General features: G+C 37.6%; 1 protein-coding gene across 2 annotated transcripts in view; it reads left to right on the forward strand.

Moving 5' to 3' along the window:
* UVSSA (UV stimulated scaffold protein A) overlaps window positions 1-14,148 on the forward strand; it is a 44,613-nt gene that overhangs the window by 21,484 nt on the left and 8,981 nt on the right. For both annotated transcript variants that reach the window (XM_066317351.1, XM_066317350.1), the window contains exons 8-10: window positions 7,961-8,138; window positions 9,033-9,182; window positions 13,877-14,060. In XM_066317351.1, coding sequence (XP_066173448.1) covers window positions 7,961-8,138; window positions 9,033-9,182; window positions 13,877-14,060 — 512 coding nt within the window. The remainder of the gene's footprint in view (window positions 1-7,960; window positions 8,139-9,032; window positions 9,183-13,876; window positions 14,061-14,148) is intronic.

The raw sequence follows: 14,148 nt of genomic DNA on the forward strand, positions 1-14,148 counted from the left end.
TATTACGAATACTGGTGCCAGTCTGGTGAGCTGGGATAAGGTGTTGTTCCATCACCCGCAGCTGGATACGCACAGCCACTTCCTCACATAGAATGGCCAACTTAGAGCTCTGCAGGGTGATTCTTTTTGTTTAGGTATTGCTGTCAGAAGATGTTAAATGCAGCTCAGCCTTCAAGTGCAGAATTACAGCCACAGAGCACGTACTAGATGACAAACTATAATTTTTGTATTCTTATTAAAAGCAGGTAATTTTTAAATGAAGTTATACATGTTATATGTGTTCTTGTGAAGTTGAGAGTGGTGTTACTGAGGAAAGTTCATCTTAATTCAACTTCAGTGCATTGCTCCTTGTCCTTTGTACCTCTTGCTTAGTAAGTCTGCAGCTTTACCTCTTGTGTAACTCTGTATGTTTGAGGACTCCCAAGATTTCAGTACATTCTAAAGAAGGGTAGCTGCCATCAAAAAGCTTCAAGTTAAAAACCTGTAAGAAGTGTCTTGCTCCTATGAGTATTTGTGTAAGGCTGGTGCTGTGCTGTGGCTTTTTCAATCCCGTTGATGCTTATTTTTCCCATTTCTGCAGTTTACCTCATAAAAGTCAGGCTGCAGCTACCACCTGGAGCTGCATAGATTTTCATATCTTTAGCATCAGCCTAAGTAATCCTAACATGCAAAAGTTCAGTTTATACTTGCCAGCTTCCACTGGAAGTGAAACGTATTCACCTCTTCCTTTTTATCCTATCTTCCTCATGGACACACATTTTTTAAAAATAAAGAGTTTTACCATCCTTTGTATCACACTAACACAACACTTGGCTGTAATTTGAATTCCTTCTTATAGGAAAGGATAAAAGAAGCAGCCTGCTATCTACTCAGGGATATTTTAAAAATCTATATAAAATGGATTAAGAAATTCCCAATTTGTATTTAAACTATTGGTGATAGGAAAACATTACAGTGTAGAAGTCAATCAATCAGAAAACAAAACCTCTTTCTCATTTTTTAGACCTGTGGTTATGTAGGAGCTAATGGTACCACTTGGCTATTCTTTATCTGATGTGTTTGTTAAAAATAATGTTTTGAAAGATATTAAGCCTTCCTGATGCTTCTGAAGACAGTCAACTTTACTTACTGCCATTTAAAGCTATTGTGTAGGTTCCCAGTTTAGGAAGTGGTCTGACAATAACTCAGAATTCCTGAAAATCACAGCTTAGAAAATGAAAGTCTGCATGAGTGGAATGTTCTAACTGGAACATTAAACCTTCCATGTAAAATAAAATCCCAGTGTTACATGGAAGATGTGAATGGTTAAAAGCTTCTTTTTTCTTTCCGTTTTTACTTTTCCTGAACAAACAAGATTGACTTGCTGCAGTAAACCAGAAAACAAAGCTGTAAAATACGACTGTGGAAATGGATTGAAATGTGACATGTAAAGTATTGATTTAAATGTCACTTTATTCCCTTTCACTTCTCTCACAAATATGTGTCCTACCAATAAGGTAAATTCTGAGGTTCTCCTGAGAGCTGAAAAACTTGTTAAAAAAGAGAAATTATTTAGAGAGAAAGACAAGTTCTATGCATAAGTATATAGACACATGCAGTTGTATTATCTGTGTGTTTATGTGCTTTATAACTACTGTCTCAAAAGTGGTGATGATATTAAATACAGAAGTTGAATTGAGCATGGGTGCAGTTTAGGTGGAGGTAGAATTGAACAAGTCAATTTGAATCTTGATGTATAAAATGAAATGTAAATTTGTTAAAAGAATTTAGGTGATTAGATAATTGAAGTGTGAAGATATAACCCATTAGAGGTGTCATGCCAAATTAGCATTACCAGAATTTTAATGACTTCCCATTTGTATAATCCTTATTTATACTTTCATCTGATCTCTGCAGCTGACAAGAGGCCAGCCCTCCTGTGGGACCATAGGGTCATTTAAAATACACTGTGGTGGTAAGGAGGAATATTTGGCTGAGAAAGACACAACACTGAAAATAATTTTCATGCGGTTGCTTGCACCTCATCACTGGGCACTGATGTTGCTGAAGCCACCTGCCCTTGTATGACTGGTATTGCTAAGCCCTGGAAAATGGAGCCATTATTCATTTAAAGGAAAACTTCAGGGAGAAATAAAGACTTGTTTCCACTGGAGAATTTCCACATTCCAGCCTTTGCTGGTCAGCTGTTGGTTCCATTGGCATAAAGTCTTAGGGTGGATGAGGTAAGGGATGGAACTGTGCAGCCCCTGACATTGTTCTTGTCCCATAGAACAGAATTTTTGGCTGATGCCAAAGGATGAGATATTTTTCCTGCCCTTGGTGATCTTGGCCTGGCTTGCAGCTGAGCTCTGAACCACATGGGAAGTGATTTGTTTTGAGGGATGTGCTTTTCCACATGGAACAATGTGGAAAATGGAACAATTCTCAGCTCTAGTTCAAAGCACCCACTTTAGTTGGTAGTTCTTGTCTGTGTTTTAATGCAAGCATTACTTACTCATGCAGAAATGCTTTGAGGACAGGGGAGTGCTATTGCTGTTTTACAAGGTGACATGAGGAAACAGTCTGACTTGAGACTATTAGCATGGAAGCAGTCTGTTGGTTATCAAGTTTCATCTTTATCCAAAATTACGTTAGGAATGACTGTGCAGTCACAAACCATTATTTCTACTCTGGTTAATAAGATTATTTCTCTGGTATTTGAGCCTTAAGATGAATGTTTTTAGGTCTCTGATAGCTACTTTACTAGTTCACATTGCTTCTTAGAGCCTGCTTGAGATTTCATTCATATGAAAATCAGAACTACACTTCTAAAATCCCAAGGGTTAGTTCTTTCCATTTCTGAAATTCTTCCCTGTTTTCCTCACAGTGTGATGTGCTTTTTTGGGTTAGATGTCCCCAGACTGCCCTTCCTAATCTGATGGTATCTCAGTCATACTTTTCTGTGTGTTAAGTAGCTGGTGTTGAATCCTTAAACAGACACTCATGTGCTGGCTAGATGGCAATTAAAAGGTATACCTAAGCATTTTCCTTCCTTACTGCAGTGAATTCTCAGTTTGCCTGGGTCTAGCTTTTCAGTCAAGTTTGATTTATCAGGAACTTCTGAGGGGATTCTCCCTGCATGTGAAGGATGTGGAGAAATAGCTTGGTGGAGACCGCAGCAGAAGCGAACCTGCACAGTCCAGAGTGCATGAAGCACCATTGTCAGGGGCGGAATTTGAGACTTGAACTACACTGTCTAAGCTAAGTAAGGCTTTCACCAGACTTCTCTAAGAGGAAAAAACGTATCATGTTTTACAGGGGGAATGTTGGACAGAATTACTTATTTACCTCTTTGAAATTTGGGTTCCTTTTTCCTAAATTTGGAAAATGCAAGTAACAGTTGTGTTTCTCAGCCTGACAAGTCTAGTATCTAGGATAAGTTTTCTATTACTATTGCTATGAATCCTTTGAAAAAATCAGATGTAGTTGTTACATGGTGTAAATAGCATGTGCTGATTTAATATTCAGCATTGAAGTTAAAAACCCAAACCAGAATTTCTGTAATCAAATGTGTGTGCGGTCTCCATTTTTCTTAGGATATAAAACTCTAGAAGTATTTAATGATGAGTTTACAAATGAGATTGCCTTGTTGTACTACTGTGTTTTGATATACCTGTATATGCACTAACACAAGTCCTATACGGAATCACAGAATCATCGTTAAGATTGGAAAACACCTCTAAAATCATCAAGTCCAACCTTTGACTGAGTACCACCATGGCCACAGAGTTGTCAAATCTACTCATTTTTTAATACTTTCAGGTATGGTGACCCCAGCACTTCCCCAGGGAGCCTCCTCCAGTATTTGACTGCTCTTTTCATTGAGGAAATATTTCCTAATATCCAACCTGAACCTCCTTTAGCACAGCTTGAACCTACAGAGACCTAGCTACAGTTAGGACAATAAATGAGTAAAACTGTCATGCAGTATTTGGAATGAAGATTAACTTTTCACATTTTTGAAAAAGCCGTGATTTTCCCTTCCAACAAAATACCTCAACATCCATGTAGAAGTATTAACTGTAGATATTTTTTCTGATTCATCCTGCTCAGCTGATCATGGAAACTTTCCTCATTCTCAGGAGAGGTCCTTCTATGTAAATAAGGTTCCCAAAAAATCGAACAGGATGTGAGATATACTCGATTTCTGTTAAAGTACTTCTAAATAAATACTCACTGCACAAGATGTTGGTACACTTTTAGTTTGCCACAGCAGTATCCCTCAGAGAATCTATGTAATGGCCAAGGGATGCAAAATCATAAGAAAGAAGCTCAAGAAGTCAGGGTGTATAGAAGGGGCTTGATATAAACACTGTATATTTGAGTTTTTTCTGATTCTTTACTATGATTGTAAAAGCAGTAATAAGTAGGGTTCATTAATGAGAGGTAACAGTATAACAACATGCTCTGTAATTCCAGTCAGCCAAACTAAGTGTTCATGTAATATTAGTGGACTCTTCGGGTTAACTACAATAATTCTCTTTTTTCTTTAATCTGAATTTCCAAATGAGAATTCCAAGATTTCACATAAATGAGTACAGCTACATTCAAAGGCACTGGGAAGCTTTGCAAAGTCCAAAGCTTATTGTGCTTCCTGAGTAAAATACCAGCAGGCATTTTCATTGTGAGCACAGTAGAGTAAGTGGGGAAATCTTGTACCTGAACTGCTGGATTTTCCTGACAATCTGGGACAGTGTCTGTACTAATATAGATCACATACCCTTGGCTTGACTAAGATTCAACAAATGGGGAGCAGAAAATATTACGGGTTTTTTTTCAGGAAAGGTGAAGTCCCTAATACTTGTTTATATTCTATCTCCGTTTTTTCAATTAAACTTCAGTGAATCTGAAGTAGCTTGATTTCGTCTAAATCCACACAGCTGAGGAAACCTGGGCTTGCTTTTTCTCTGAATTTTCACTGAGGGGCTTTTATCTTCCCTTAATCCCACCATTTCTGTCAGGACATAATCTCTTTCTCAAATTTACATTTTAATTACAAGGCCAGCTGAACTAGCTAAAATCAATAATGTCAGCATTCAGCAGCCTAACTTCAGCTGAAACCCCAGCCTCTCTCTTTCCTTCTATTGATTTATCTTGTGAACACGGGCTACTTTATTGCTTCAGGCAATAGGTGCCATTTGGTCAATTTAAACAAAAAGAGGGATTTAAACACTTTTATGATTCTTTCTCAGAGCTGCTATTGGCACAATTTGAACCCAATACTGTACTTGTTAAATAAACCACACAGAACAGCAGAATTCTGAAGAGGAATTTTTTCTTTTAAAACTGTACCTAATCCCGTCTATTTTTAAAACCAAAACAAAGCAAACCAACCCTGACATTGGACACCATTCGACTGGGGCTGTCTGCCTGGTCACTCTTATCTTTATCTTGTTAGCAAAAACTACTTTAATTCATAAATACTATTTAAAAACTCCACAGTGGAGGTGATGTTACTGATGTCAGTGTATCTACTTCTAGCTATTTTTCTGTTAATAGTTTAAAATAAGAAATCAATGAGAAAATACTTTGTTCTTGTAACTCTTAGGAATTCCTATATTGATCTTCCAGATGTGATTTTTATCTGTCTAAATGTCACATTGTCCATTTATCTCTCTTGCCTTTCCTATGTGTTGCTGACTGCTTGTCTCTGCTGTTCCTCTCCTCCTGAACAAAATCAGTGTTGAGAACAAAAAGTCATGCTTCCTGTAAACATCATAGGAAAAAAACTGGAAATAAATAGGGTTTTCTGAGAACTTTTAATACATATGCACATATTTCTCTGAAGATGAGAGGTGTGGTGAGTGGCACAAGCCTGCTATCTTCTGACTTTTTTTCACTAGTTGTAAATTGTACACATAGAGGTGCTCTCAAAACATTTGCTTTAAACAATGCTTTTCAGAAAGGGTCCAAAAAAAAAAAAAAAAAAAAAAAAGAAAGTTTAAATGCTAAATACAGTCTAAGCAATTCTACATTACAGATAGTCTATTACATATTCTCAGTTAACCTTGTTCGTGCCAAAGGCCCTGTTTGCAACTGTTCCTGTCATTAAAAGAAGTTTACTTCTCCAAATACTGATAATTCTAAAGTGTGGTTACAACAATGTTTTTGGTTAATTCAGTTTCACTTTGATAAAAGCACCTGAGAAAGGCATTTTCTTTCTGAGATGGAGCCCTGCCCTGCCTCCTTTCCAGAGACATAAATTCAAAAGTTGTGCATTATTATGTCTCTGAAGTGCTGTTTAAAAGCACATTTTTGTGGAGGCACCATTCTCCCTCTTGAACAACAAGTCCACAGCCTAAGAAGTGTAATTAATTAATTTCTTTTGCTATTTAACCTAGATATTTATCTGCTTAGATCCATTTTCTTTATTCCTGGTCCTTCTGGTAATATTAAGACTGATCTCCAGTGCAGAGACTAGTCCTTTAAATGGTTTTGGGGGTTTCGGGTGGGTTTTTTGTTTATTTGAGGGTTTTTTTTGGATAATGTTCTTTAAAGGCTTGTTGACTTTAGAGAATGTAGTGTGTTCATAGCTTTTGTTAGTGTGTGGTGTGGGCAAGGGTGAGTAGGGGAGCAGCAGTGCCAGATGTGCTCAGCAGCACCACCAGCCAGCAGCAGGATGGACTCTGAATTTTGAATTAGGATTGTGGCTGTCTCTGGAGAGAGGCTGTCCAGGAATTACAGGTGTCCTTCTCAGTGCCCTGAGCTTGGAGCTTTGGAAAACAGGTTTGAATATCATTCCCTGCACAAGGACTCAGCTCTTGATCTAGGTATTTGGAAAATGTGTTCCTAGGGGATGGATCTCAAAGGTTGCCACCTCAGCATCTTGGCCTCTGGCTGGTGCCATCCGTGCAGTTGCACACCATGGGTTAAAGAGAATGAGTAATGCAAACAAATCAAGATCAAAATGAATTGGGAGACCTTATAGGGTGCTAAGATGGGTCACAGCAAATTGTTCTAATTTTTTTCATGGAAAATACATTATTCTGTTAAATAAAAATACTTTGTGTAGCAAGCCTAACTCTTGCTATGGTTTTGCAATTTCCTACTCAGATGGCTGGTCACAGATACGACATTAGCTTTTCCTTTTCAACTTAATATATTATGAGACATTTAATGACTAACAGAGCAAGAATATTTCTGAATGCAGCTTCAGGGCTAGTTAGAACTGAGCAAAAGACTGAAAGTTACAATTAAGTAATAGCCAAAACATGTTAGATAAACTTTTGTTACTTTTCATGAGAAGGCTCCGATAATTTGCTGAAAATTTTAGGTTTGTGAAACTATGACTTCTTGTATAAAATTTAGGGATCTTTTTTGAGAGATGCGACTTTGCATTTCAATAAATAATTTTCTAAAAAGGCTTTCTGAGGGGACAGATCACATTAGTGTGAGGGATCATGTCCTTCCAATTCTAGCTGTCATTGGCTGATGCGTTCTTGTTGCTACTACGGGCTAATGGAGTTACTCCTCCAGCCCAACAAGTAGAGGCAGGTGCTGTCTAACTGTTCAGCCTATCTGATTGCATCCTTACAGTCCATGCTGAGGCTCCAGTCTGGCTGTAAAAAGTAATTAAAGTTATCCCACCACTGAGCTGCTCGTGCTGAACATCAGTTTCTGGTACTTGCTTCCATAGGGCTTTTTCCACAGGTGTAGCTCAGGCATTTCCTGTCTCTTGGGCAGACTCTCTGGGTGTACTTCCTTCTTCTACCAGCACTTAGGTATTTTCTCCTGGCAAATTGTGTGGTTTAGTATCTGTGAAAGACAAATGTTCTCTAAATAATTCTATTTCACTCTGAGTGGGATTGATGTCTCACATAAACTGAAAGAAGGAAGACATAATCACCACTCTGAGCTGTTTGGGTGGGACTGTGAGGGTGGGAGAAGTAAACCACTCCTAAACATCAAGGTTTTTTTGCAGGGCTTGAACCCAAATCACCTCCAAAAGCCCCAGTGGCAAAGGCATCAACAGGAACAGCTCCGCTGAGCTCCCGCACTCAGCTCAAAGGGAATGAGGATGAACTTGATCCAACCTGTGCAGCTGCCACACTGAAACTTATTAGAGACAAACTGCCAAAGTTACCATCTCCTCGTGCCAGGTCATCTTTGTTTTAGTTCTTGTACAGACTCTTGCTCTTGTGTTTGTTAGTCATGACAGCACACAGAACAGCACGCACGCACCAGGCAGGCTGACAAGGCTGACTTGGTCTCATTTTGAAGTTACGTTCATTGCTTAATGTTTGGGATTTTGTTGGTGATTGCACCAGGATCTTAAGGAATCTTTCACTGTTCAGTTAATATAGGTCTTATTTGGTTTGAATAGTCTTTATGGAACTACACTGTTTCCTTCTTTGCTAACAACATTCCTCATGTCATTTTTTTCTGGTAAATTTTGTTTGCAGCTAAACAGGATGTATCCTAATTACAGTTAGCAAGTAGTTTCAACATCTCTTTGTTCCCAGTGATTATGATGTCAGTGCTGCCTGGAGATGTTATATTGCTTCCAAAGATATATTTGTTATCAATCCTGTTCAGTTTGGTGAAACTCCAGCCTTGCCTGGCATTTGGCTGTGATTTGAGGATAAGGCTGGAGTCATCTCTTAGTGGCATGTTCCTGGAAACATACTTCTGCATGGGCCAGGAAATCCCCCAAAACCTAGCAAACTGGAATTAATCTGAAATTTTCAGTAGCACATCTGTGGCTCCTGTGGAAGTACATCATGCATGATCCACTGCTGCCCCTTCAGATCTCTGGGCTTCTGCCCTCCCAGTGTGATATGTGTTAGCCAGCACAGTGACCTGCATAGAGAGTGTATGGTGTCATGTCATACAGTCTTCCTTTAAAAAAAAAAGGGCAACATTGTAAAAGTAGTTGTAATTGTACATGTAAGGTAATATTAGTGTTGGTCTAAAAAAATCTAAGGAAAGCAGAAAAAAAAGAAAAAGTTGTGGTTATTTATGTTCTCTATTGACTTCTCATCAATTTTCTCCAGTGAATCTGCAACTTCTGAGACAGCAAACTTGGAAGATTCTGACAGTAAAAGAAGAAAACTAGAAGAAAGAGCTAAAGCGCCCCTCATGCCTTTCGGATTAGATCTTCACTACTGGGGAGAGGATCAGCCGGGTGCTGGGAAGATTCTCAAGTAATGTTCTTTTTCTTTTAAGACAAATTAAACAAATAAATAGATGTACTTGTACTCAGAGGTCATGCAGTGGGGTGACTGCTATTTCTTTTGATAATTACTTTTCTTCTTTACCTTGTGTTGTAGGACCCATAAACAAAGTCAGAAATTCTACCTTTAAATGTTATTTGTTTTGAGAAGATGTGATACTAATTAAATATCCTTTGATGCTTCAAAGCACATTTCTTTTCTGCTCTTTTTATGTTTGCAGCATGGCATCAGTTACTCCAATTTAAGCCGATACCTTGTTATGCAAAGGGTTCTGCCAAGTGTGGGATAGACATTCCCTGAGCTGGAGACTTTAAGATCTAAATAAGTAGCAGGCAAGGTAGGAGAAGGGCTGGGGAAGTGTTTTTCCTGACTTCACAGACTGGTAGCTGGGGAAACTGATACGCTTATTCAGTCACACAAGAGAAAGGTGGCAGTTACAGGATTTGGAGTTGAATCTTTCACTTTCCATTGCTGTCTGGGAGGTTTTGTGTTTCATGAGGCATTACTGACTTAGGGAAAGCTTTAGCACTGCTGGGAAGAAGAAGGTGGTAGGTAGACATCAGAATTTGTTTCTAGCAGTCAGTTTTTAAAACACTTTTTAGTATTTTTAAATGAAAGTTGGGTTGCAAAGTCTTCCCTCTATGTATGAATTGTTTAAGTCCACCAGAACTTTGGTATCAGTGTATACCATACCTGCCTTGGAAAAGGCAAAAATCATTGACTGGCTGGGTTACAAATTAAACTGTTATATTCTTAGCAGTATTACTTCAACTTAGTTTGTTTTCTTACCAAAACAAACAAAGAAAACCCAGCCTGTAATCACAGTGCTAAAACAGTGTTGGCAGAAAGGAACAAGAGCAAATCTTTGCACCTGATTTCATAAAATGCTGAATATCTTTTAAATTACCGAAAACTGCTGCATTTTGATGCATAAAAGTGCTTTACCACAGTCACTCCAGGCTTTGGAGTCCATTTCATGTGGTATAGGCTCTTCAAAGCCTATGTAAAGATTTTCAGCAGGGCTTTAAGAAGCATTTGTCTGTGATAATGCCAAAAAGGTAGTAAGGCCTTACTTTACATTGCAAATGAGGTATTCAAGTCATAAGTGAAATCAGAAGCATATTTCACTGCCTGTCTGCCTCGTGCTGTACTGTTTTATTTTTATGCTTCCCAATAAAATAGAGGGCACACTTCTGAACCGTATAGTCTATAACTACAGATGTGCCAATCTAACTAAAGATAATTTAAGTAACTCTGCACACATTGACCCCAGGCATAAAATAGACTTACTGAAAAATTAAGGTAGTTATTGGTCAACTCCTTCAGCGTTTCTGTGTGCACCCATACTGGCTCTGTAAGATCCTTAGGAGAAAAAAGCAAACTGAAAAATAGACAACACGTATGGGATGCATATGGAATTTGAATTTTTAAAATATGAAGGGGAAAAGTCTTTCCATTTCATTTAGCAGTGCACTTAATCATAGCATTTACAATAAATGAAGATTTTGACAGCTACCAGGAAGATTTTCTAAAGAAGTTTTGTTGGTTTTTTTGAGAGGGGCAGGTGCAGAATGTAGTGTATGCTGCACGGTATTGAATTGTGTAGAGTTTGCTATGTCAGCTTAACAGATTTACTTTGGATAGCATGGACCTTCCAAACTCATCTACCCTCCTCTTTAAATTAAATCAGGTTACTCTTAGGAGCAGAGTAAAATAGCTGGTACAGCACTGAATTGACTAGGATGTTTGAATTAGCTCATTTTGCACTTGCTTCAGGATTTCTGTAAGCATCTGGGAATAGAATTTGTATTTATTCAATGTTTTTGTAAGCTTCCTGTCAGATTAGAAATTAAGATGATACAAATTCATTGAAAGAGTGCAGCAGTTCTCCAAGAGCTTTCCCTTAGATTTCAGTTAACCATTGCTTGTCTTTAATTCCTTCTCCTCCTCATGTATTGCTGTGTCATTGCCATTAAAGCCTCTGTTATTTATCTGGATTAGGAACCTTCTAAATGTGAGTGAGGTGTTGATCTTTTTCATCTTTTAGTTGATTATCTGTTCCTCTTCTGATCCATCTTCCAAACACATTTTACTTGTCAGATGCACCATTTTTTTCAAACAAGTATCTGCCTGATTATAATGTTGCTTAACTTTAAATAAGAAATCCTAAAACTTTGGGAACTGCACTGCTTTGTTCTTCTCTTACCTGCTTGTAAGTCGTGTTGGGAGAAAATAAGTTATATGCTTGTAGTAAACAGTAATATTTATTACTATATTTGTAGGAATCAGGCTATTTTAAGTTCAGTTCCCAAATACTGGGCAATGATACATAGGGCAAACCATAATTTTAATATTCTTGACATTTGTTGGATGCCTATTTAGGAGAAGGGAGACAGAGAAATTATTAAATAGAACTATTTTATTATTTAAATAGAGCTATTTTCCAGCTGGGAGGGTTGACATGCACAACTCTTAAATGCTTTTTCATTCTCATGTAACTGTAATTTGATAATTTAGAGGGGGAGAGGAGTTCAGACCACCAAAGGACACTAGAATTTTACTAAGAGATTCTATAAGATTGCCATGCATGTAAAAATCCTTATGGTGCCTTTTTAAGGAATGCTTTCTCCTCCATGTGGCTGCAAGTTTGTGACACAGAGCTGCCAGTCAGTCTTGCTTTCAGCATTGCATTAAACTAAGCAAATAAGAAATTGATGCCATTCTTTCATTTACTGTCTATTGTGCAGTCTTGCCACATAATTTCTGAAGCTAAAATGCTGTACCATTCAAACACTGGGCTGAAGCAATACTGATTTTTTAGAAAGACTCTCAGGGCTTTTGGGTTTGCTACATTTTGCATTTTGCGTGTAGTTAAAAATACTTTGCTTAACCAAAACCTGTGGAAATACATTGTTGTGTTTATTGTTGAACTAGCCTCCACTGAAACTGTTTTGCCTTTATCCCCTAATTTACCAGAAGAAAGCTATTTGTACTTTACAATAGGTTAGCATTTCTCTGATGAGGTGTATTTGATGGAGAAATTACTGGATAGAATCAGTCTGCTTAACAAGAATTTTGTAGAACATTTTTCTGATGACGGCAAATCAAAGAGATGTTTCAGAGTTTCCTTAATCCCTTTTTAACTTAGTTCTAACCTCTTTACATAGTTTAAATGCTCAACTATTACATTTAAACCAGCAGCTGGTTTAAATTATTGTAGGTTGTATTGTATTGAATTATTGTAGGTATTATTGTATTAAATTATTGTAGGTTGTTATTGTCAGATATTTTCCTCTACTTTTTTTTTCCCTTGTTGCCTGCTGAAAACTTGGTTAGATAAAATTAATCAAAACTTTTCAGGCCCTCAAAAGTAATTCTTTCAAGTATTGGCTTATGTGCTTTGCCAGATTGTGACTGGTGTGATGAGTGAAACCAGTGTTAGTGTATATATGGCTCTGCAGTCTACAAAAAGCAAAGTCTCAGAAGCAGGAATGACACCTGAGGATATTAGTGAGTGAGAGGAATTGGATATGGATAGAGAAAATCCTCTCAAATAACTCTGGAACTGATTGGGTCAAAGAATTATGTGGAAGAAAGGGATTGTAAGGTGTCCTTTAGGAATTTTATGTCTTTATCAAGACATCTGTCATCTAGGTATCTCCATCTTGCTCGTCATAAGCAACAGACATGCAGGCTGCATTTTTTTTCCTTAGTTTAGCTGTATTTTTTTCCTCTTCATATATCCTTAAATTTGGGGTGGGATTGTTGTTAAGTTCAGATATCTTAAAATTGGTTACCTAAACTTAAGCCTGTCACCCTAATTTCTTTTCATGATTAAGAGAAGGGAACATTTACCATCAGAGGGACAGTCATTGCCTCCTAAGATTAGGATCTAAAATGAGTGAGGTAATTGCTCTCTGGGGTTGCCTGTTTTTCACTACAGACTGTTGGCAGCTTTGGGTTGCTAAAATGAAATTATATGAATGCTGTTGAAAATCTTTGTTTGCCTATAATTTCTGCAAATGTAGGTAAGGTCTTTAATTTTAAAATAAATTTTCAATGGATTAGCTTCATTTCCTAGAGGAACACCTGGTATTTTCTCAGATTTATGGACACTGTAGGAGAACCTGGAAGAAAGAATCTGTATAAGGCTCAGCTGATTATTTGCTCTTTTCCTTGGTCTCAGTTTATTGCAACATCCTCTGATTTCAGGTTCTGTTTCTCTGCTGCCGCAGGAGTCCAGCTATCAGGAATAAGATCAAACACATTAAGATCAAACTGTTTCCTCCCTGATGTGTCTTCTGTGCTTAATCATAGAAGTATTTTGTTATGAAGAATGTAATTCTGTACTTAACAAAGTTATTCACTGAATCTGGAAATTGGATCACTGACTCTGGATGTCAGATCATGAACTAAAGCTAAGACTTGTAATAGCTTAGCAGGTTAAACAGGAAATCAATACTAGACAGGCTTTGGTGGTATTTTAAAAATATCTTCATAATACAGGAGCCATAAGAAAGATTGGTAGATTCCTAGGGTTTTTTGATTCACTAGTAATGCTTCTTTTGCCTTCACATTTGAGTTTAGCACAGGTTGATAATGGCTTCTCTATGTGTTTTCTTACAATTTTGTATGTGAATTATTTTTGTTTGTTGTTTTCCCAGATTTACCTCTGAGCATCGATTTTGGGCACCCAGCGAAGTAGAGGAAGAGGTGGAAAATAAAGAAATAACAGAAATGTTAAAAACCAGGTATATAACATTTGCTGGCAAGTTTGAGCCAGTGAAACATAAATGCCGAGCACCCATGCCTGGTGGAACTCTGTGTGAAAGACAAGATCGGATTAAGGTAGGCACCAAGTTACACAACTTCCCAGGTCTGTGCTGTATGGAAAAGATCTCCTTGAAACATCCATAAAAAATTATTTCACATTGTA

Source organism: Sylvia atricapilla, chromosome 4 (genome assembly GCF_009819655.1).
Source record: "Sylvia atricapilla isolate bSylAtr1 chromosome 4, bSylAtr1.pri, whole genome shotgun sequence".
In the NCBI taxonomy this organism is placed as follows: Eukaryota; Metazoa; Chordata; class Aves; order Passeriformes; family Sylviidae; genus Sylvia; species Sylvia atricapilla.